This window comes from Glycine max, chromosome 14 (genome assembly GCF_000004515.6).
Source record: "Glycine max cultivar Williams 82 chromosome 14, Glycine_max_v4.0, whole genome shotgun sequence".
In the NCBI taxonomy this organism is placed as follows: Eukaryota; Viridiplantae; Streptophyta; class Magnoliopsida; order Fabales; family Fabaceae; genus Glycine; species Glycine max.
The window spans coordinates 44,467,988-44,493,298 of record NC_038250.2 but is presented as its reverse complement, the minus strand read 5'-3'; the positions used below and the strand labels follow the sequence as shown (position 1 = coordinate 44,493,298).

Sequence of the window (25,311 nt, the reverse complement as noted above, 5' to 3'; positions counted from 1 at the left end):
AAAATGACTCTAATTTTTTAGGTATGAAAAAGTTAATTAAGGTTAAAATTTATGGACTTTAACTTTCAAGCGAAAATGCTTTTTTTTTCATTTATTATTAATCTTAGTTAATTTCTTAACCATTTTCTTAATTAATTGTTTAATTCTCGTCTTTGTTTTTCTCAAATATAATTAAGAAATACTAGTAGTAATTAAAAAAAAGGTGTAAAAAAGAAGCAAGTGATTCCAGGAATTAGGAACCACAGATTCCGCACCCCATCCTATATGGATCTGTTGATTCCGTTCTCGACGTGGGACCTCTAATTGGCATTTACCACATTTTTGGTATTGTCTAACCGTTAAGACACCGAATTTCAACGTTCACATGTTCCTATTTTCGGCGCCTACACTATCGTATATATTTTTTATTTATTATGTTATTGATATGTAATATTGATTAATTTTCTTGTTAATTAATTTCGATTGCAAAATATAACTGATTATTTTTAATGTGTCTTTTTTAAAATTTAAATTAAAAATTTTATTGAAGATAATTGAATTTAATATCACTCACACCAATAATTTATTGATACAAAATAAACTATAATAATATTATATAATATAGTTACCGATCAACATTAATAGTAGTATTTTATTTCTTTGCAGGGTGTACTTAACTAATACTCAGTGAGCATAATCCACCGCAACATAAAACAGACACTTGTTAGTTATATTACCAGCAACATTGCTTGTTTCTTTAACGCATGGCACGATTTTGTGCCTGGACGGCAAAAGGTTACCTTTTATAATTTTTATTCCAAGTCACGATTTTAGAGGTGTTACTAATTTAAATTTTCAATGCAAGCAACATCATGGATCATCCATATACTTGTGATATTTTGTTTGATTTTTCACCTTTGCTATAGTTTGTGCCATGTGGCCCATTTTATGTTTTAAACATAGGGCAGAAGTTACCTTTAAAAAGTGATTGTTTCAAGGTTCCGCCCCCAGTTTGACCTAGTTGTATAATATAGAACCCTTTCCCTTTCCCGGAAGAGGAAGAAAATTGGAAACAAAAGATACGCACCCACTGTAATACTATAATACAAGTCAAGATAAGGCCCAAGGTTTGCTTAGCGTTATTATTCACAATCCTTTTTTCTCCGTTGTTCACTGTCCTTCCATTTAATGCCATCAATCAACCATAATCTTAATGATGCTTTAAAATTGGTCGGCTACATAGATAGCTAAGGTTAATTATTAAGCCCTACTACCCCAAAACAATGGAAAGAAGCAAAATACAAGTGCTTTATGATGCTAGCCATGCCGTGTTTTCTCAAGAGGGGCTTCCAACTTTTCAACAAATCCATTATGTCAAAAATTTGTTAGGTGTGTTAACGTCTGTTTGTATATATATCATTAATCTTATCCTCGTTCATGTGCACACTTGTTAATTAATTTGTTTGTCTTCATCATTTTCTTGATTCCTAAGTCCTAACCACTACAGTTATTATTAGCTTGCATGTATAGTATGCAAATAAATTTAAGGACCAATTCATATGTTTGAGTTAAATTTTGCAGACAAAATTGAAGCTATGGACGTAGGAATCGACGAGTTCGGGTTGTGTGATTCTCCAACATCAGACGCAACCGTTGATAGCAGCAACAGCAAGGGTTTGCTTGGTGGACAAGGATTCTCTGAGATCACATACATTCACATTCATGAATGTGACTATTTCTCAGTGAGTAGTAGAAAATAGAAATACCATATTTAAATTACTTCTTTTGTTTACCAATAAAATGTAGCGAGATTTAAACCCTTACGAGGATCTAATGTAATGAATTTGAACAACATGCAGATGGGTGTGTTCTGTATTCCAGCAGGAAAAGTGTTTCCACTTCATGATCACCCGGGAATGACAGTGTTGAGTAAGCTCTTGTATGGCTCTGCCTATGTCAAAGCTTATGACTGGATCGCATTGGATTGTGCTGGAAGCCAAACAAGTAAGAAGAATTTCGTTTTAATCTGAATTTTCAGGCATATATATTTGTAATTAAGGTTTATACATGTTTTAATCCTTATAAATATAGCAAAATCCTTTAATTTTTTTTGTTAGTTTTAGTTTTATAAATTTATTTTTCTTAAGAATAGACTTAACGTGACACGTATCTAAACATGTTACATCAGTATTTTCTTTGATGGGATAAGTTTAAATGTAATATGCTATGTCATTAGTAAATGATGATAGAAATCATTTTTAAATTGTATAAAGATACCAGTCATTCAAGCTTGCATTCATCTCTTTCTGACAGGATAAATGTAAGTAAATATGTAAGTAATTTTGAGTTAGAAGACTTTTGTTATCTTGAATTGAAGTGTCATTTTTTTTCTCTAAATTTTTCTTTACAATAAATAAATAAATTATAAAGATCAAATCAACTTTTTTTTAAGGATTAAATACAAAATTTATCATGGTGCTTTCTAGCCGACCAAACAAAATGGTGCTTTCTAATTACAAACACCTTAAACCTATTTTTTATTAGAGAATTTCTATGGTACTTTTGAAAATCTAAGGATTTTGACATTGTTATTGAGAAACTCTCCTTTTTTCTTAGTGTGCTCAAACTCATTCGACGGTTGACCAAATACTAAAACTCTTTGATTTTTAAGGGTGTACCATATATAGCAACTAAATTAACCATGACAACAATTAGTCTTTCGATATTGATATAATTTTAATTAAGCATAATAACAGTTTTTTTCTTTCTATATTGATATGTGAGTGCAGTAGGATTGGCTGGGAGGGTAGTGGATGAAGTATTCAAAGCACCACATGAGCCATCCATATTATTTCCAAGAAGTGGTGGCAACATTCATTCTTTCACAGCGTTGACGCCATGTGCAATACTAGACGTGCTATCTCCACCATACTCTGAAGAGTTTGGAAGGCCTTCCACTTACTTCTCAGATATCCCTATCCCTTCTCTTAATGGTAATCTAATTTTGGATGCTCTAATTAATTAATTCTCTTCATTAATTTTATCTTTAGGTAGTTAGTACAATTTAAACCGCATATTCATTAATAATTTATATTATTATTCTGTGTGCAATGACTACAGGTTATGCCATACTTGAAGAGAAACCAATGCCTAGTGATCTAGTTGTTCAAGGAGCACCATACCTTGGACCTTCAATTGTAACCGTGGACGATTATGTGGGTGTTTGAGTTGTCGTTGGGGTCCTCAAAATCGGGGGGAGATATCTTTTGCAAACGGTCGTTAGATCTGTATGAAGACATGTGCTGCCACATAATGAACGACAATTCAAACATAGCCGGCAACTTCGATCAAATCAATCAATTTTGATAATCATGTGTAAATGTGTAAATTGAGTGTTTGTGTGTACATAAGTTCTTATATCTAAATGTAAATATTTTTTTTAAACCACCTTATTTTTATGAGTTGGTTATGAAACTAATTTTAAATTTTAAATTTAGTTTTAATTAAAATTTTCTCTTCTTTTTAGGAATATATTTGGTAAACATTAAATTATTTTTTTTCACAAATTTAACTGAAGTGATCAACTAAATTATATTTATTTAGTTCATATATATATATATAGACTAGCTTGTTGGCCTCTATGTTGGAAAATATCATCATAATTTAATACTCATCATTATTGTGTTTGGTCAAAATTTCTTTGTGTGCCAAAGAATATAATGAAATTACAATAATCTATAATATAGTATATATGTAATCTAAACTCATGCTTTTTAATATTATGTTTCACGTAATTTTTTAATCTAAAAGTTATTTTAAAATTAGAATTCATAACAGTTTTAAAAATAAAATAGAAATTTTTATAATTTTTATTTTTTTTTCAAATAGAAAAGATTGTTAGAAAGATAATAAAAGAGAATGATAGAGACTATTAGAAAGATGCGGAATGAGAAACAAGAGAACAACGTGACACACAGTGAAAACGTGAAGAGAAAGAGAAGAAAAGGAAGAAGAAAAGTTTTGAAGGCCACAATCATCGGGGCAATTAGAATATGTGAAAATATGTTGGATTTGGAACCACAGCATATTGGTAATTGCCGTAGCAGCGAGGGAAAGTGCACAGTTTTAGACTTTTGGTGGTATATAACAGCTTGCATGGTCAAAGGCTGCCGCATGTACTAATTCCATTTCAGTTTATGTCACGACTAGCCTTGTTGAAGCTTTAGATTTAGATTCATGTGTGTAGGTATTACTTTAATTTAACCTTTTCTACACTTGAAATATGAGAGAACAAAGAATTAATACTGGGCTAAATAGAAAATTAAGATCTAGCACAACAGTTATTGGGATCTCGGAAAGTAGAAAATATTGTGTAAACTAGAAAATAGATGCATCTTGAAAAAATAGTTCAAAGATAATTTGGTTCAACTTATTTGAGACAAATAACTCTTTTACTTTTACTCATTTGCTTGTAGAATTTTTAAAGAGGATTATTTCTCCAGGTGATAATGAATATACACTTAATAGTTACCAAGTACATAAATTAATTAATGCAAAATTATTCTAACTTAATTAAAAAGTTTTAATTTGAGTCTTAAATTGGTAAATACTTTAAATATTATTAGAAAAAAAGCTAGCAGAGTTTTTTTATCAGTAACAAATATAATATATAGATATAATTTAATGGTTGAATCAATAAAAATAATATTTTATATCAAGTTATAAAAATGATATAATAATTATTAAAATTATACTTTTATATATATATATATATATATATATATATATATATATATATATCATAAGTTGATATATATCCTAATTATGTGTTTAAATACAAAAAAATTGAGTATTTAATTATTTACATTTGTTTCTATTTGTTTAACAATTATAATTATAATTTCAATATAATCATTATAATGTAATTTTTCCTGCTATAAATCATCTTTTTTATTTACAATTATTCGTTTGAATCCCTTATTCGTTCAATTTCAATAGTATGTTTCTATTACTTGACAAAATGTTGTCCAATATAATGGTTTAGTAAGTTATAATTTTTTAAACTTTTGTCCGGTGTTTTTCCTCTTATTTTCTATTGTCCTCTAACTTATCTAAAACAAATGTTTGCGCAGGCTATGATAGGAAAGAGAATTTTCTTGTGTATGATTCACAAAAAAATAGTGTTTAGATTGATTTCATTTGATGGTATTAAGGTGTATCCTTCATGTTTTACCATGACCTCTCTTCTTTCTAGCTACTCTGCCACCCACTATCATTTGCCGTCACAAAAGACGATTTTCAGCAAAGAACCAAATCTTCATGGTTGTTGAATATGTCAAGGGAGGGGAACTCTCTTCACCAAGGTTGCAAAGGAGAAGATGAATGAAGACCGCGCTAGAAAGTAGTTTCAGAAACTCATCAACACCATCAATTTCTGCTCCTCGACGAGAACGAAGACCTTAAAGTCTCCGACTTTGGCTTGTCAGCACTGCCAGACCAGTGCAGAGTATAAGAGATGCTCCTCAAGAAGAAGGGCTACGATGGGTGCAAGGCTCTTCTTTCTGGGTATTTGCCCTTTCAAGGTGAGAATGTGATGAGAATTTATAGCAAGTCTTTCAAAGCCAATTATGCATTCTCCAAATGGATTTCCCCTAGGGCCGAAAACTTGATGTCTAATTTACTCAGACATCATGAAGGACCCTTGGTTTCAAATTGGGATCATGAGGCCCATTGCTTTTTCCACGAAGGAGTCTTTCGTTGAAGATAACATTGATTTCAACGGGGAAGATGCTCTTAATGTGAATTGTAATAACAGCAATAACGATAATAGGAAAATGATTATGGTGCATCATTGTGGGAAATCGTCTTCGATAACCTGTGGCAGAGTAACGGGAGAGAAGAAGAGAGGTAGCTAATGTGTGGAGGGTACACCATAAATCAATTTAAAGCCCGTTATTTTTTGTGCATCATACATTAGAAATTTGTTTTCCCACCATAACTATGCCACAAATGTTTGGACAATTAATTTTGTGCTATCCGGTCCTCTAAAATCTAGAGGATCAAATAGACTTTAAGAAATTTTCAAAATGGGGAGGATTTAAGACCAGAGGAGTCTTGAGCAATAGATACAACATTTGTGTGATTGAATGCGCGCTCTTCACTCAACATTACTTGTAATTTGGAAGATCATAGTGAAATTTGTTATACTCCTTTGCTTGTTGATGTAGCTCTTAATTGTTAGGTTGAACCACGTTAGTTTTACCACGTTTTTGTGTGTTTTTTTTTCTCCTATTCTTCATCTCGTCAATTTTTGCGATTGCTCTGTTTTTCATTGCATTTTCCATCCATGTGTTTTTTCTCGATCATCCTCATTCCTCAACAACTGATTTATTACTTTTCAAATGTGATAAAATTCCTTAAATTATGATTTAAACAAATGAGTTAGTTAAGAGTCTTATAAATAATTTTAGATTAATAGTCGGGATTAAATGTGTTAGTTGACAAAAAACTGCTGTAAACACACAACAAATGTAAATATAAAACTTTATACAATAGTGCTTCAACAACTTGTGAATGTTTTCTCCGTATATATTTATAGCCAGCTTGGTATTTTATTTAGTGCCAAATGCATACTAAATTGTTAGAAGATATCATAATATATTTCTTTCATGGCATCAGATTGTTTAGAGAAAGATTTTTGAACCTTCCTCAGCCTTCCGTACACAGGCCCTAGCGTCATTAGGCCCCTTTCTTCTTCTTCTCCCCTTTTTCTCCATTACCATGCCTGACTCAAAATCTATCTTTTACCTTGCTCTTGCTGTATCCAACATCAAGAATCATGTCACAATCATTTTTAAGATGGAAAATGTTCAGTACGCGACATGGATTAAACTTTTCAATATGCATATTTTATATATAAAAAAAACCCACATTAGAATATATAAATGAGGTACAATCCTCACTATTTGAGCTAGCTTTTAGGATTGAGTTAGGCTTCTCATATTTCTAAGATGATATCAGAGCCCGTTCTGATCCTGGGATCACGCTTCCACTAGTCCTCGCTTTGTGGTGACAAACACCCACCATTTGTTGTTCACGCACCAAAGTCCAAGAAGGGCAGTTGGAAATAATCCAAGTCCCACATCGACTAAAAGTAATCCAACATTAGAATATATAAATGAGGGATAACCCTTACCCTTTAAGCTAACTTTTGGGGTTGAGTTAGATTTTTCACATCATACACTCTAAGATAAATATTATCATATTAAGACTAGGAAGGTGGCATGCTTATCTTCGGCTGTAAAATCCAAAATCAAAAGCTTATCCTTGTCCAATTCAAGACTTTCACATATACAACAAATGTTAAATGAGAGTTCACGCAAATTTATATATTGTTTAATTATAATTATTTGAGTCAGGGTAGTAGCAGTATATCCTTTTTCTTTTCGTAAAAAAGTATTTAATTTATTACTTGTTGTGCATTTGAGGGAAGTAAACATCACAAAGACATATATTAATAGATCATGAGCAAATCTCCCGTAAAAGATCTTAGGAAATCTTATTCTTCAAAATTTAATTTTGTTAAGATTTATTATTAGAACAGAATGTTGAATCTTCATAAAAAGATTCATTCCTTGTGGAAGAACTACTAATATTTATATATATTTTTTAAAATGATTTTTTACTCTCTTTCTCTACAAAAAAGGATTTTTTTATTCTCTTTTTCTACAAAATTGATTTACATACAACTCTTATAGAACATAAAAAAATAGTTTAAATCTCAAAATGAAATATATTATTAGAGTAAAAATAAAAAAGATCTTAAAAGTTGTGAGATCCATAAAAAAGGTGACTAAAATCTCAAAATGAGATCTTCTAAAGACTCTTTGAATTAGTTATTTGTGTCATTCATCATTTTAGGGGGGGGGGGGGGGGGAATCATCCTTCATGAACTTTCCCTATTTCAAATTTCTCAACAAAAACAACAAAATAAAAAAATGCCACCAACATACCCAGAAAGAACTCAATAACAGAGCAATAGGCGAACATAAATTTCCCAAATTTGCAAGAACATGTGAGGAGCACCAATAAAATATAGAGCGTTAAATAGAAATCAAGAGCACACAAGAGACATAATTTGTTTAATGTGGAAAATTCCTCAATGCAAGGGTAAAAATCACGGGTTGTCCAAACCCAAGAAATAAATCCACTATAATCAATAAAGGTACAAGAGAATCTTCAACAAGTACACTAAAATGTGCTACAAATAGTCTAATCAAAACCAAACACCAATTCTTACAATAGAGAAATAAGAAGATGGAAAACACCAAATGTATAGCAGGAAACATGAAGCACTTATCTACCTCTCCAGATACCTTTGAGACAATCCAACCGTTCAATTGGAAGTATCACTTGTGTATAATCTATTGTCCAAAATTCAGCCCAATCCAATGGTGAACGAATTCACAGTTGTAATATGAAAAATGCTCTTTAGTGGGTGTGTGAAAATCACAATGACTTTTTCTCTCATTTTTCTCTCAATGTTATGTAATTGTTTTCCCTCACAAATGAGATTCTCTCTTACACCCTAATCTGACCCTTCTCCACTTAAACAAGTGAGACAAAATGAACTTTCTCATTTGGGCATTTACTCCACATAAGAAAGGAGCCCAAAAAACCTAACACATACATCCACGTCAAGATCATAAGCAGTTCCGCCACGCCGGGTCTAATGTACCCCGCTACCATGTGCAGTGCCGCAAACTTGCCACTCTGATCGCGTGGTCCAAATTTACACCGGCCTCAATGAGCAGGGCCACGATTCTGGGTTCTTGAAAACCCTTGAAGCATAACTAAAGACTAGTTGATGAATCAATGCAAATTGGAGAAATTGGGGTTGCATACTTGGGCTGGTAGAGCTAAGTGTGGAGGGGAAATTTTGTGTTTTGGGGGAGCATTAGCTACCGATATTTACAAAGAAAAGGAATTTTATCTAGGCCATCATAGTCATCATGTTCAAATTATTGTCACGACACACGAAACTCATATGCTTCGGGGCACTTTCTTTTTTATTTGCAGCTACTTCTCATACATAGCTTGGTTTCTTGTTCAAGAATGTATCCTATTCTTTTTTTAATCTATTGTTTTGTAACTTGCTTGAATTATCTATCATTTTCATTTATAAGAACATCTTAACAAATAAACTTATATGATTCTAATTAACAAAATCATGATGAAATTGTGTTAACTTATATCATATCATACATCTAATAAGAGTATATGACAGGTCAATTAAGTTTTTTCAGTTTATTGTCATAACTCTCTTAATAATAATTTTCTTCGGCTTTGTCACAAAAAAAAGGGTTTCATGTGATTATTAATTTATTATCCTTCTCAAATGACTATTTTCAATTTAATAAACTTGCTTAAAGTATTTCCACTAAGGTTTACCAGAACAATGCTAGCATGCATTTTGACAGCAATTTAAGGTGGAATCATAGGTGTTTGCATAGATTAGAGTGGAATCTACAACTGGTCACTATAGTGTACTCGGTAAAAATATTTTCTTCAATACTCTCAATGCTTTCTAAAATATTTTTTCTTCAATTTAACATCAAATTGTGTAATATTTTTCAATACTTTTATATCAATCAATGAGATGGACCAAAAAAAAAATCAATTAATAGCACTCAAATTTCATCCTTATTAAGTTATGAAAATAGAGTGGTTAGTCCTTGGTTCCGGGTCAAAAGATACTTTGGATTCATCCAAAAAGTCTTAAGCGAATACATAAAAATTTCATTGCTGAGAAATTACAATTTACAATAATAATTTCATTTATTTACTTTTACAATAATTTGAAATGGATCAAATGAATCAAGATGTAGCTTAGTTTCTAGATTTGAAAGCCATCAACTGTGATTTGATTTGATTTTTAACTTTGATTGAGGAACATGAACACTCTGAATTGATTATTATAACAAGTGTTTTTTTGTGTGTAGGGAATATTGGCTACAACTGCTACATTCAGTATACTATCTTGGGCAATTACAATCAAAGACCCAGATATCCCCAGGCTCTTATTTTTGTGACCCTTTCAGAATCTATCATACTTGGCGAACCATTAACCGTTGGAACGTATGAATATTTTCCCTTATAGACATTATGCCAATTTCAATGTTACATTCAGCTACCATCACAGAATCACTTGATCGGCTTCATTAGGAACTAGGATGGAACACCATTTATTCATAAAATAAAATGGTTTTTCTCAACTTATATTATTCAATTTCTTGAATATTTTTGTGCTTTGCTTTATAATTGGAATTGGAGTTTCATTTTGGTACTTTCTATAATAAAGATTGACAAAGATTACATATGCTAAGGTGAAATCCTAATTTTGATTAAATTATAATACTAAAAGTTCCTAAGAAATCTCATCTAATTTTGTCTTTCTCGACAATCTAGCTTTGGTATTTCCTTATGATACACATAGAAAAATTATTAATCTAAAAATAACATCAATCCAACAATGAGTGCAGTCTAAAAATAATTTTAAAAAAAATATTTGAAATAATATAGTTATATATAATAAAATACTAAGAAAAATAAACAAAATAAAATGTAAAAACTGAAATATAGAAATTTGAAATATTCATATTTCAAATTAAAGACTAAAAATCTATTTATTTCTATTTTTGTCAACACAGTGGACATTCATATGAAACTTTTTTATATTATAAATATTAAGAATTTTTTATTGATGAATTTAAAGTTTGAGGTTTAATCGTTTTATCCTTAAGGTAACCTTAATCTAAGATCTATATGCAGGTTGCTAGGCATGGTTTTGATCATGGTGGGATTATACTCCTTTTTGTGGGACAAAAACAATGAGACAATGCGCACGGCTCAACAACCAATTGTAGCGGCTGCAGAAATATCAAATGTTACTGATTTTCCTGCTAGAGCAGAATCAATTGCCACAATAGTGACAAGTTCTTCACGTATGAATTCAATAGTTCTAAAACTTGAAAAGTCTTGACAAAAACAGGAAAAAAGAGGAGATTGTGTTGTAAAATTCATAGTTAGCTTTGGCCTTCATCACAAAGTAGATAAAGTAGGGTAAAATGTTTGACATATAAATTACACTACTAAAATGCTTGAAATAAATAAAAAGTTACGTGAGAAAGTCAAATTCCCTAATTTTGTTGGTATATCTATGTGTTCATAATTTAAAAATAGTCCTACAGAGGTTTGAATCAAGAACCTTCTACATGAAAGTATCCCTAAACACATTTTTTATTCAATAGACTAGCTTGCTGACCATTGTGTTGGAAAATGTCATCATAATTTAATACTTATACATCAATTGTGTTTGTTCAAAATTTCTTTCTATGTCAAAGAATGTAATGAAATTACAATCATCTAGTATATATGTAATCTAAAACTCAAGCTTTCTAGCTAGCTAATATTATGTTTCACATAATTTTTTAATCTAAAAGTTATTTTAAAATTAGAATTCATAAGAGTTTCAAAAATAAAATAGAAGTTTTTATGATTTTTTTTTTCAAATAAAAGAGATTGTTAGAAAGATAGTAAAGAGAGAATGATAGGAGCTATTAGAAAGATGTTGGGCGAGAGACAAGAGAACAACATGACAGAGTGAAAACATGAAGAGAAAGAGAAAGAAAAAAAAGGAAGAAGACAATCGGGACAAAGTGTGAAGAGAAAGAAGAGAAGTTTGATTATTGAAAGCTCTTTTTACCTAAATATATTTTTAAAAAACTTTTTCTTCATAAAAAATAAGCTACTTAGTTTCAAAAACCTTTTAGAATGTACTTGATTCATTTTTTCTTTTTTAAAAGAAAAAATTTAGAATAAACTAAGGCAAATTATCTTTGTTGACGTTGTGCTCTCTTGTCAATTAATTTTTCTAATACTTTATAATACTATTAAATAAAAACATTTTTGCTAACATCAGTTTTGAAGATGATTTTGTACAATTAAAAATGTACTTTATTACATATATTTACCTAGTTTTAATATAATAAATCATCTTTCTTAATAATGTTTTTCCCTAGTGGCTTAAAACTAACTCTATAGACTCAAGTTAACAAACTACAAATATTAATATAAATAAATTAATATCTTAACACATAAAAAATAATATGGTATTCTTTTAATCACTTTTTTGATTCTCGATGTTCTCATTTGCAAAAGATTTGGGTTGTGAATGTAGAGGTCACACAGAATTTTGTTCTGATGGTTTGGTTTTGGCTCTTCGTTAACACATTGATGGGGTACACATTCTTTAATTTAGTTCCTCAAAAATTGATTAACCAAATATATAAGCATTCACCGATAGTTGACTTGGTGTACTTTTGATCTTAGGAAAATATATAATTCTAAGTGTCCTAAAATAAAAAGATTTTATAAAGAGAAAGAGAGAGGGAGAGTAAAATTTAACATTTTCATAGATTCATGTGCTTTTAACTGTGATTTTTATTTTAAATTATTTGCTAACTTTTTTTTAACTAGTATCCTTATTACATTTCTTAACAATATCATTATTTTTAAATATGACGTAAAACCAACCTCTTGAAATGTGGCTTTTTTAGAGGATTGAAATGTGAGTTGTGAGACTATGTTTTGCATGACTATATATGTTGCACTATTTTTTAAATATGCAAAAGAAGTGTGGGAAAGTAAGGTTGGTTTACCTTTAATTTGGAGGTCTTAGACTGCAACCAATCCATTGTATATCAAACTTGTGGTTTAGTATGATTAGATTGAATGTTTTGGGAATACAAGTTGGTGTCACATTTAAATTGCAAAATATGGATACTACAAAAAAGGAAAAAAAATTAATTAGAGATTAGTTTGGCTGTTGTCATAGCACACAAAACTTATTGTTTAGCTGTTGGATGATAAAGAGAACTTGCTGGTGAGTGTTTTCAGGAAAAATATTCTATATCATTTAACATTTTCATTTGAAACAAAGATAAAGTTTAAAAATAGTACCACAACTCAATAGTTCAAACAAAAAATGAAATTTTCTTATATTGAAAATTTGTTTATCAATTAATTGTCATGTTAAAATTTTAGCTTTATTCTTAATTTTCAAGTAGTTTGTGCTAATTTAACAAATAATTTAGAATTTTATCTACTTGTCTTAATTATTATAGTAAAATATTTTCACATACTTAAAAATATTTTGAAAATTAAAATATTTTTTTCTTTGCTATGCACATGGAGCACACTAGTTTGGTAGAAATTTGGATCCAAAGGATCACAGGATGTCTATAAAAATTGCAAAACGCAAGTACCCTATGCATTCTAAATATATGTTATGAGTAGAAAATGATTTTTAAGAGAGGTTTCAAGGAATGATTCACGTCATCCCAAGTTATATTAGGCATGATATTAGTGCAAGTTTTTATTTATGCATTGCAGCTACTATCAAGGATCATATTAGTTCATGACTCCTTCATCTTTTCTCTCATTGCATATCGTCACATTGTTGTTGTCATTTGTGTTGACTCCTTTGTACTCTACTTTGAAATAGTATGTTTTTCATTCTAGTTATTTGTTCCTTATGATACTTGTTTCACTCTTGCTCAAGGTTTTAAGAAATGATTTGCATGTGGCCGTGATTTTGGTCACATTGTCAAGATTTTTAAAGTGTTGGCAATCATAATGCAACTATTAGAAAGATTCAAGGGGAGAGATTGAGAGAGTAAAACATGAAGGGGAAGAGAAAGAGAAAAAAGAAAGAAGATAACGGGGGACAGAGTATGGAGAGAAAGAAGAGAAGTTGGACTTTAAAAGTTATTTTTACCTAATTTAATTAAAAAAAAAATTCTTCATAAAAAAAATAAGCTTCATAGTTTTTAAAACCTTGTATAGAACATATTTGTTTCATTTTTTCTTTTTAAAAAGAATAAAATTCAAAATGAACTGAACCAAATCATCTGTGTGGATGTTATGTTCTCATGTTAATTAATTCTTCTAATACTTTCTAATAATATTAAATAAAAACATTTTTGCTAACATCAGTTTTGAAGATGATTTTAAACCATTAAAAATATATTTTATTACATATATTTATTTAGTTTTAATATAATAAATATTCTTTCCTAATAATGTTTTTCCTTACTTGCTTAAAACTAACCCTATAAATCTTCTTTTTAAAAATAATAAAATTTAAAATAAACTGAACCAAATCATCTTTGTGGATGTTATGTACTCATGTTAATTAATTCTTCTAATACTTTATAATAATATTAAATAAAAACATTTTTGCTAACATCAGTTTTGAAGATGATTTTAAACCATTAAAAATATATTTTATTACATATATTTATTTAGTTTTAATATAATAAATCTTCTTTCCTAATAATGTCTTTCCTTGCTTGCTTAAAACTAACCCTATAGACTCAAGTTAACAAACTACAAATATAAATATATAAATAAATTAATATCTTAACACATAAAAAAATAATATTGTATTCTTTTAATTACTCTTTTGATTCTCGATGTTCTCACTTGCAAATGATTTGGATTGTGAATGTAGAGGCCGCACGAGGAATTTTACTCCGAAGGTTTTGTTTTGGCTCTTCGTTAACGCATTGATGGGGTACACATTCTTTAATTTTGTTCTTCGAAATTGGATTAACCAAATATGCAAGCATTCATTGATAAATGACATGGTGCACTTTTAATCTTAGGAGAATATATAATACTAAGTGTCCTAAAATAAAAAAAATTTATAAAGAGAGAGAGAGAGAGTAAAATTTAACATTTTTTATGGATTCATGTACTTCTAACTATAACTTTTAATTTTTTTAAATAAACTATTTGCTAACCTTTTAAAACTAGTATCCTTAAAACATTTCCTAACAATATCATTATTTTACCATGTAAAATGAACTTCTTGAAATGTGAATTTTTTTTAGTGGATTAAAATGTGACTTTTGAGACTATGTTTGGCATGGATTATATACGTTGCAGTGTATTGAAACCAGAATGAATCTCCTTTGTCATCCCTTGAATAGCGACAATTAATAGAGAAATTATTTGACTATATGTCATTTCTTTTCCAAGCTTATAAATTAGTTGCACCATTTTGTAAATATGCAAAAGGAGTGTGGGAGAGCAAGGTTGGTCTACCTCTAATTTCCAAGTCTTCGATTGCAACCAATCAATCGTACGTCAAACTTGTGGTTTAGTGTTATTAGTTTGTCTATGGTTCAGCTGTAACATTGCACATGCAACCAAAATAGAATTGTTTTTTTTTTTTGTTGATGGTAAAATAAATAGGTGTAGCTCTTCGTCAAAGAAACTGAAGAAATTAACTACTACTTCTATCTCATATTACACATTAAATATTTATCATTTAAAAATATTAATTATTTTTCAAAGCTCACAATTTCATGGTCTATTTGCCTAAGATAAAAACTAAACCCTCTCCCCAAATGACCTTACAAATGAATACTGTTAACAGGAGCAACTCTATATGAGTTAAGTACTTTGTCTTCATTTTACTTTCAACAATCAATTAGTGTTCTATACATAATAAACAGTGTGAACTACATGGAATTGTGATTTCAATACAAATACAACATAGGCATTATGACATTGTTTACCTTGAAAGGATTAAACCATATAACTTTTACCAGTGTTATAAAGTGGATATTTATAATAATTGATTGCTTGTTTCTAACAATGAGATGGCATCACGTATAGGATGACTCTGGCTCAAGGATTATTCTATTATGGCCTGAGAGACACTTCTGCTACTTATGTTGTCAACTTTCTTAACTTGGTTTCTATATGAACTTTCTTTACTTCTATCATATTCAAGTATCTAGAATTTATACCATTTTATATGTATAAATATGTCAAATCTTTCCTAGCATTATTGCATAACTAGCACTAGTTGATGAATCAATGCAAATTGGAGAAATTGGAGATGCATACTTGGGCTGGTAGAGTTAAGTGTGGAGGGACAATTTTGTGTGTTGGAGGAGCATTAGTTACCAGTATTTACAAAGGGAAAGAATTTTATCTTGGCCATCAGAGTCATCATGTTCAAACTGTTGTCACGGCGCACAAAACTCACATGCTTCGAGGCACTTTTATTTTGATTTGCTTCTGCTTCTCATACACAGCTTGGTTTCTTGTTCAAGTATGTATCTTATTCTTTCTTTAGTCTATTATTTTATAACTTGCTTGAATTATCTATCATTTTCATTTTTAAGAGCATCTTCACAGATAAACTTATATAATACTAATTAACAAAATTATGATAAATTGTGTTAACTAATATCATATCATACATCTAATAAGAGTATAAGACGGGTAATTAAGTTTTTTCAGTTTACTTGCTAATAATTTTCTCCAGTTTTGCAACAAAAAAAAAGGCTTTCATATGATTATTAATTTATTATCCTTCTCAAATGACAATTTCCAATTTAACAAACAAGTCCAGTTGCTTAAAGTATTTCCATTGAAGTATACGGGAACAATGTTAAACATGCGTTTTGGCAGCAACTCAAGGAATCATAGGTGTTTGCATAGATTCCAGGAAAGTTGCTTTGAGATTAGAGTGGAATCTACAACTGGTCACTATAGTGTACTCGGTAACATACTTTGAATTATTTTTAAAATATTTTCTCTTTAATTTAACATCAAATTGTGTAATTTTGTTCAATACTTTTATATCAATCAATGACTTGGACAAAAAAAAAATCAATTAACACCTCTCAAATTTCATCCTAATTAAGTTATGAAAACAAAGTGGTTAGTCCTTGGTTCCGGGTCAAGAGATACTTCGGATTCATCCAAAACGTTTGTCAGACAAATAAATAAAAATTTCATTGCTGAGAAATTATAATTTACAATACTAATTTCATTTATTTACTTTTACAATAATTTGAAATGGATCAAATGCTTCAAGATGTAGCTTAGTTTCTAAATTTGAAAGCCATCAACTATGATTTGATTTGACATTGAACTTTGATTGATGAACATGAACACTCTGAAGTGATTATTATAACAAGTGTTTTTTTGTGTGTAGGGAGCACGGGCTACAGCTACTACATTCACTATACTATCTTAGGCAATTACAATCGAAGGACCTAGTTATCCCCCAATGTTCAATCCCCCGGCTCTTATTTTTGTGACCCTTGAGAAGCTATTATACTTGGCGAACCATTAACCGTTGGAACATATGAATATTTCTCCTTCTAGACATTATGATAATTTCAATGTTACATTATATTCTTACCTTATCTAGGCATTCAGCTACCATCACACAATCACTTGGTCAACTTCATTAGGAACTAGGAAGGAACACCATTTAATCTTGAAGTAGATTGGCTTTTCTCAACTTATATTCAATTCCTTGAATGTTTTTTTGGTTGCTTTCTAATTGGAATTGGAGTTTCATTTTGGTACTCTGTATAATAAAGATTTACAAAGATTACATATACTACAAAGGTGAAACTCTAATTTTGATTAAATTATAATACTAAAAGTTCTTAATTATATACATAGAAAATGTACTAATCTAAGATAACACCAATCCAACAATGAGTGAGGTCTAAAATAAATTTTAAGAAAAATATTTTATTTTAAATAAGATATTTATATATAATAAAATAATAAGAAAAGTAAATAGAATAAAATATAAAAAATTGAAATATTCATATCTCAATTTAAATAACTAAAATTTTTTTATTTGTACTTTTTTTCTTTATAAAAGTTAAGAACTTTTTTTATTGATGGATCTAAAGTTTGAGGTTTAAAAGTTGTTTAATTATTTTATCCTTAAACCAATCCTAATCTAAAATCTATATGCAGGTTGCTAGGCATGGTTCTGATCATGGTGGGATTATACTCCTTTTTGTGGGGCAAAAACAATGAGACAATGCACATGGTTCAACAACCAACAGTTGCATATCAAAATATCAAACGTTACTCATTTGCCTGCTCGGGCAGAATCAATGGCCACAGTAGTGCTAAGTTCTTCACCTATGAATTTAGTAGGTCTAGCTGGAACTTGAAAAGTGTGACAAAAACTGAAAAAAAAAATACCATACTAGAAGCTAAGTTTTTAGAACCATTCTATTTAATTTGTATATGTTTATGTTGCTGTAGAATAAGCTATCTTGAGCGGGGACCATTCTAAGGTCCACCTCATATTTGTAGACCGTAAACTTTCACTTTATTACTAATATGATGATAATTGATGACTTTTTTGAGTTGCATGAGTATAAGATATAACAAAATTGACATTCAATAGATGTATATCTTCTCATCCAACTTAGGGCTAACAGTAATACCTTTTTTCACAAACATGAAGAAAGAAACAAATGGAATTATCAAGAGAGTTGGAATATTACTATCTCATATCCAAATGGCATTTACCTCAATTGGTTTTGTGTAAATTATTATAAATTTTATGGAATTAAAGTTCAATTCTTACTATTAAAAAATTATTACTATAGCAGAATTCAGACCTTAATAACAAAAATAACACAAACTGATGTAGCACCAAAAATTCAAAATAATAGCAATTGGATTTTTTTATCCCAATTTTTAAAGTAGCGATTAATTTCTTGATTTACAAAGATTTGTTTTAAGAGTCCATAATCTCTTAACAAACATTCTTTCATGCATGCGATATATTACTAAATAACAAAACATGTAAAAGCAAACTTATCCTAAAATTTGATAAGTTATTTTTTATTAACTAGCACCATGCAAACATCAATGTCAAATTCCAACGTTATTATAAGTAAAACAAATAAGCTATATTCTTCAACTAGTTACTAGCTTTTTTATTAATTGAAAAACTTATTTCACTCTTAAATAAATAATTTTTTTAGTATTTTTATTATTTTTTTAAATGCTATTTGAAATAATATTTTTAAAACACTAATTTATAATTTTTAGTTTTTTTATATTTTATTTCATTTTTATCCTTAATATATTTATCAATTTTTTCATTATCCTTTTTAAATAAATCACGATTTATTATTTTTTTGTTTCACTTTTCATCTACTTCAATAACTAATTTTACTGAATACTTATAATTTAGTAAGTTAGTATTTTAGTTAATTTTGCTGAACATAATCATACCATCATTGTTATTATAAGGGTAAAATATGTTTTGAGTCCTTATACTTTCGATCAAATTTAAAATTGATCAATTTGGTCTCTATAATTTAAAAAATGACTGTTTTAATCCATATTTAATTCCTCGATCATTATTGTAAGGGGCTAAATTCACATGTTTTTTTAAAGTAATGGAACCAAATTGATCAATTTGAAATTATAATGACTAAAATCAAGTTTGACCGAAAGCATAAAGACCATAAATATATTTTACTTGACTATAAGTAATGGAATACAACATAACAAGTAATTAATGGTGACAAACTTGGAGAAACCCGTGGCAGTGTGACACATACTTTCCTAACATAATAGTTTTGCTCTAATGAGTGGCATCTGTCACCATATCCATTTCCCTAGCCTTTAAGAATTTTCCTAAGTTGTCTATCATTTATTTCTACACTTGACTTTTTAATTTTTTATTCGCGTGGTGTGCATCATATAGCTACCTACATAAGATGTTGAGTTGGAATCATTTCTTTCATCTATATCTATTTTAATATATTTCATGGTAAGAGACAACAAAGACAACAATTTAACACTTATTTTCTTTCATTATTTCTTCTCTTCTCCTTAGAATGATACAATTAGTCACAAAGAGGGTGGAGCAATTGAGAGAAAGAGGATGAACACTTTTATATTGAGCATGGTGCTAGTGCAACTTTTTGTAACTGGGTAGCAGCTTCTATTAAGGGTTATCTTGGTTAAAGGCTTTCCTTAGTGCACTTATTACTTATCATCATATTGCTTCCACTATTTGTGTTGTCTCCTTTGCACTCTACTTTACAAGGGTATAGGTTGCTCATTCTTCTCGTTGCTTTGCCCTTAAATATAGTTTGAAGTAAGAGAAAAGCAACAATATGATGATAAGTAGAGTGCAAAGGGTAAAACTTATACCCTTTCAAAGTAGAGAAAAAGTGAATATGACAGAGGCCATGCATTAAAGCAATGAAAGCAATGAGTAACCCTTTCAAAGTAAATTTAAACTTGTGTGGTGTATATTTGTCTAAGGAGAAGATAAGAGATAATGAAACAAAATAAATGCTAACTTGTCTTTGTTGTCTCTTATCACGAGAAAGACAAGCATATTAACATAGACATCGATGAAGGAAACATTTATGGCTTGATAACTTACGTACGTAGCTATGTGATGCACATCACACGAGTGAAAATTTAAAAAGTCAACTATAGAAATAAATGATAGATAACTTAGGAAATTTCTCAAAGGGAAATGAATTTGGTGATAGATGCCATGCATTAGAACAAAACTATTATGTCAGGAAAGTTTGTGTCAAATTGTCATGGGTTTCTCCAAGTTTGTCACCATTACTTGTAATAAGGATATAATATGTTTTTTTTACTTGTACTTTTGGTCAAACTTGACATTAGTCCTTAAAATTTCAAATCAATCTATTTGGTTCGAATAAAAAATGTAAATTTGGTTCTTATGTACTAATAATCAAGGAACCAAATAAGGATTAAAACAATTATTTTTTAAATTATAGAAACCACATTGATTGATTTTAAATTTGACCAAAAGTATATGAATCAAAAACATATTTTACCTTAATAATAACAATGATACTATGTGTTTTACTTATAGTAATGTTGGGTTGAAACATTTTTTATGTTTGGTGTCTGTTAAGCTTTACTTGTTTTTCACTGAGAATTTAAATTTTAGGATAAGTTTGTTTTTACATATTTTGTTATTTAATAATATATCGCATGTATGTAAGAATGTTTGTTAAGAGATTATGACCTCTTTAACAAATTTTTATACATCAAGAAATTAATCCCTAATTTTAAAGTATAGAGATAAGAAAAAAAATCTAGTTGCTATGGTGTTGAGTTTTAGGTGGTACATCAGTTTGTGTTCTTCCTCTTATCAGGTCTCAATTTTGCAATTGTAATATTTTTTTATTTATAAGAATTGAACTTGAATTTCAAAAAATTTATAACAATTCATGTTTATTGTTCAACCAAATGAGTTATACACCCATTGGATATGAAATACTAATATATCAACTCTCTTAATAATTTCAGTTATTTCTTTTTTATGTTTGGGAAAAAGATTTTATTGTTAGGTCTTGTTGAGTGTAATCACTTTTGATCACTTTAAAAGGAATTATTATATGTAACGTAAGTTGGATGAGAAGATATACATATATTGAATGTCAGTTTTGTTATGTTTATACCCTGCAGGTCAAAAGTTCATCAATCACCGTATTAGTAATAAAGTGAAAATTTAAGGTTTACAAATCTGACCTTGTGATAGACCTTAATTATAATGGTTTGCGCTAAATATAGTTCATTCTAGAACAACATAAACATATCCAATAGAATGGTTTTGGAAACTTAGCTTCTAGCATGGTAATTTTTACACACATAAAGAGATTAAAGGGAAAAAAATATCATTTACCTTATATCAAGTCAACTAGTTTAAAATTAGTAAATTAGCTTTACACTATTGCAATTGTCTGATTATTTAAAAAATAAATATAAAATAGGATCAAAAGGACAACCCCCTTAATTATTTTGAGAGATTTAACTCTTTTTTGAAAGTTGTATTAGGAAATTAAAAAAACATCTAAAAAATAACAAGAACAAAAGTAGCATGCACTAAGAGCAAATTGAATCTATTTATCGTAAAACTCCAACATGAAAGATGTATTAAGTTTAGTAATGTTACAAACATTCACATCCAGACATATTCTGCCATAGGATGGAGAACCACCGCATAGTCCTGTACGTGTTCCACCTCAATCTCAGCCATAACCTAGTGGTGGTTAGATCCCAGATTATGTACCAGGTGTTATTTACACCTGTCAGGTAATGCAAATAATATTTTCATCATTTTGTTTTATTTTTAATGAAAAGATAATTACTAATTGTATTGTTAAATATTTGTGTAGGATTGATTCTAGATGATGTCAGCGTCCAAACAAAGGCAATTGGATATGAAAGTTGCACCTAAAGGAAAAAAATAGTCATAAGGTCATGCAACAACTTCTCTTGATGACACATGAGGGTCTTGTAGCTGGATGTAGCTTAGTTGAGGAGCGACCGCCGCCGAAGAAAGAGAACAAAGGTGGCAGAAGAGGTGGCCGCAAGGGCACTTGAGGACATTTGTCATTTTGTATCATTATTATTATTATTATTATTATTATTATTATTATTATTATTATTATTATTATTATTATTATTATTATTATTATAATGTATTCAACTTATGATGCTTTTTGTACAAGCCTATTTTTATGTTTTATGAACTTATTTTTAGTTGTTTATGTTTGCTTTAATTGTTTTTATGTTTAAACGATACACGCCTAGCAATGGAATAACAAACAAAATTTCAATTAAATTCAGGAAACAACAACAACTAACAAAAAATTCTTCAATTAAAAACATGACTAAATAGAGTTATCCTTTTCATTGGAACTTGTTGTCGTCATTAATCCATGCATCAAAGCAATGATCTCTTCGACATGTCTTAATTTTGTTGGTTTAAGCAACAAGACAAAGATTTCTTCTAGAGATCGGTCAGCCCATTGCATACAACTCAATCAAACCTTTAGAACTAAAATATGAAAAGATAAAAACCATCTTCCCCCATGTTGTTGTCTTTAAGCTCTATACAATCATAGTCAACATAATCATCACCTACATATACAAGTTTACAGTAAAAAAAAACCACAAATAAGCTTTTTTTTAACCTCTAATGACATTTGTAGCTGTTTTACTCAAAGCAACAAGCGGCATTTCCTTACTAATTTTAATGAATTTAGAGCCATTAGGACATTCAAACCAATATCCCCTGAGAAGTTGATACCACATCACCATCGTAATACACAATAATTACTCCTCTCATCTTCAATCCAATATGATGAAACATCCAACACAATAGCTTCCTTAGACCAATTGTATTATTATCATGGCTCTTCGATCTCTTCTCTCATTGCATATCGTTTCATTGTTGTTGCCATTTGTGTTGCCCCCTTTGCACTCTACTTTGAAAGGTATGTTTTTCATTCTAGTTATTTGTTCCTTATAAAACTTACTTCACTCTTAATTATTCAAAGTTTTAAGGAATAATTTGTCTGTGGCTGGGATTTTGGTCACATTGTCAAGATTTTTAAAGTGTAGATAATCATAATGCAACTATAATTGTGACAGCGTCGTTTGTGTTTGTTCATAATTTCTTTCAATGTCAAAGAATTTAATGAAATTACAATCTAGTATGTATATATGTAATTTAACACTCATGCGTCAATTGTGCTTGTTGAAAATTTCTTTCAATGTCAAAGATTGTAATGAAATTACAATAATCTAGTATATATGTAATCTAATACTCATGCTTTCTAACATTATGTTTGACATAATTTTTTAATCTAAAAGTTATTTTAAAATTATAATTCATAAGAGTTTTAAAAATAAAATAAAATATTTCTAAAAGATAGAGGGAGAGACAAGAGAACAGCACCAGAGAGGGAAAACATGCATAGAAAGAGAAAGAGGAAAATAAAGAAGATAATGGGGACAGATAGAGTGTGGAGAGAAAGAAGAGAAGCTAGATTTTTAAAAACTATTTTTACCTAATTTTATTATAAAAGAAATTCTTCATAAAAAATAAGTTACTTAGTTTTTAAAAATACTTGAAATAAATAAAAAGTTACGTGAGAAAATCAAATTTCCTACTTTTTTATGTATATCTACATGTTCGTAATTGGAAGATAGTCCTATAGAGATTTGTATCAATTCACCTCTTTCTCAAAGATTTTTTAAGTTAAATCAAGAACCTTCTACCTTTTACATGAAAGTATCCCTAAACACGTTTTTTATTCAATAGACTAGCTTGCTGATCTCTGTGCTCTTGAAAATGTCATCATAATTTAATACTCATGCATGAATTGTGTTTGTTCAAGATTTCTTTCTATGTCAAAGAATGTAATGAAATTATAATAATCTAGTATATATGTAATCTAAAACTCATGTTTTTTAGCTAGCTAATATTATGTTTCACATAATTTTTTAATCTAAAAGTTATTTTAAAATTAAAATTCATAAGAGTTTTAAAAATAAAATAGAAGCTTTTATGATTTTGTTTTTTCAAATAAAAGAGATTGTTAGAAATATAGTAAAGAGAAAATAATAGGAATGCGGGATGAGATATAAGAGAACAACATATCAGAGTGAAAACATGAAGAGAAAGAGAGAAAAAAAAAGACAATAAGAGACAAAAAAGAAGAAGAAAGAAAATGATTTAATATATGTCTATATATATTAAGGAGAAAAAGTTTTGAAGGCCACAATCATCGGGGCAATTAGAATATGTGAAAATACGTTGGATTTGGAACCACAGCATATTGGTAATTGCCGTATCAGCGAGGGAAAGTGCACAGTTTTAGACTTTTGGTGGTATATAACAGCTTGCATGGTCAAAGGCTGCCGCATGTACTAATTCCATTTCAGTTTATGTCACGACTAGCCTTGTTGAAACTTTAGATTTAGATTCATGTGTGTAGGTATTACTTTAATTTAACCTTTTCTACACTTGAAATATGAGAGAACAAAGAACTAATACTCGGCTAAATAGAAAATTAAGATCTAGCACAACAGGTATTGGGATCTCGGAAAGTAGAAAATATTGTGTAAACTAGAAAATAGATGCAACTTGAAAAAATAGTTCAAAGATAGTTGGTTTAACTTATTTGAGACAAATAACTTTTTTACTTTTACTCATTTGCTTGTAGAATTTTTAAAGAGGATTATTTCTCCAAGTGATAATGAATACACACTTAATAGTTACCAAGCACATAAATTAACTAATGCAAAATTATTCTAACTTAATTGAAAAGTTTTAATTTGAGTGTTAAATATATAAATGATTTAAATATTATTAGAAGAAAAGCTATGAGTTCTTTTTATCAGTAACAAATAATATATATAACAAAAGTCATTACAGCTTTAAAACAAGAACAACCATACGACCTTAAAGACCAAGGCTATATTGAATTTATAATATGTGAAGATAAATGCAATATAACCAAGGATAAGCGGATATAGAGTAACTACCGTACGGAAGAGCTTGCACACTACCAATGCAATTGCATTAGTCATACTGATTTTCACACATATATATACAATTTTTTTATTAAT

At 29.3% G+C, this 25,311-nt stretch overlaps 1 protein-coding gene and 1 pseudogene across 1 annotated transcript; both read left to right on the top strand.

Moving 5' to 3' along the window:
* The first annotated feature begins 1,193 nt into the window (after window positions 1-1,193).
* On the top strand, window positions 1,194-3,422 carry LOC100811165 (plant cysteine oxidase 4). The gene is made up of 5 exons (XM_003544173.5): window positions 1,194-1,368; window positions 1,561-1,721; window positions 1,839-1,983; window positions 2,769-2,972; window positions 3,100-3,422. Exons 1-5 carry the CDS (start codon window positions 1,263-1,265, stop codon window positions 3,204-3,206), a joined length of 723 nt encoding a protein of 240 aa, XP_003544221.1. The 5' UTR covers window positions 1,194-1,262; the 3' UTR covers window positions 3,207-3,422.
* Window positions 3,423-13,338: 9,916 nt separating this feature from the next.
* LOC112999354 (WAT1-related protein At1g09380-like) lies at window positions 13,339-18,143 on the top strand (annotated as a pseudogene).
* Window positions 18,144-25,311: the final 7,168 nt, after the last annotated feature.

Coding starts and splice junctions, on each gene's coding strand:
- LOC100811165 (XM_003544173.5), top strand. CDS start 1,263: ATGGAAAGAAGCAAAATACAAGTGCTTTATGATGCTAGCCATGCCGTG. Junction 1,369..1,560: donor TTATGTCAAAAATTTGTTAG/GTGTGTTAACGT, acceptor TAAATTTTGCAG/ACAAAATTGAAGCTATGGAC. Junction 2,973..3,099: donor CCCTATCCCTTCTCTTAATG/GTAATCTAATTT, acceptor CAATGACTACAG/GTTATGCCATACTTGAAGAG.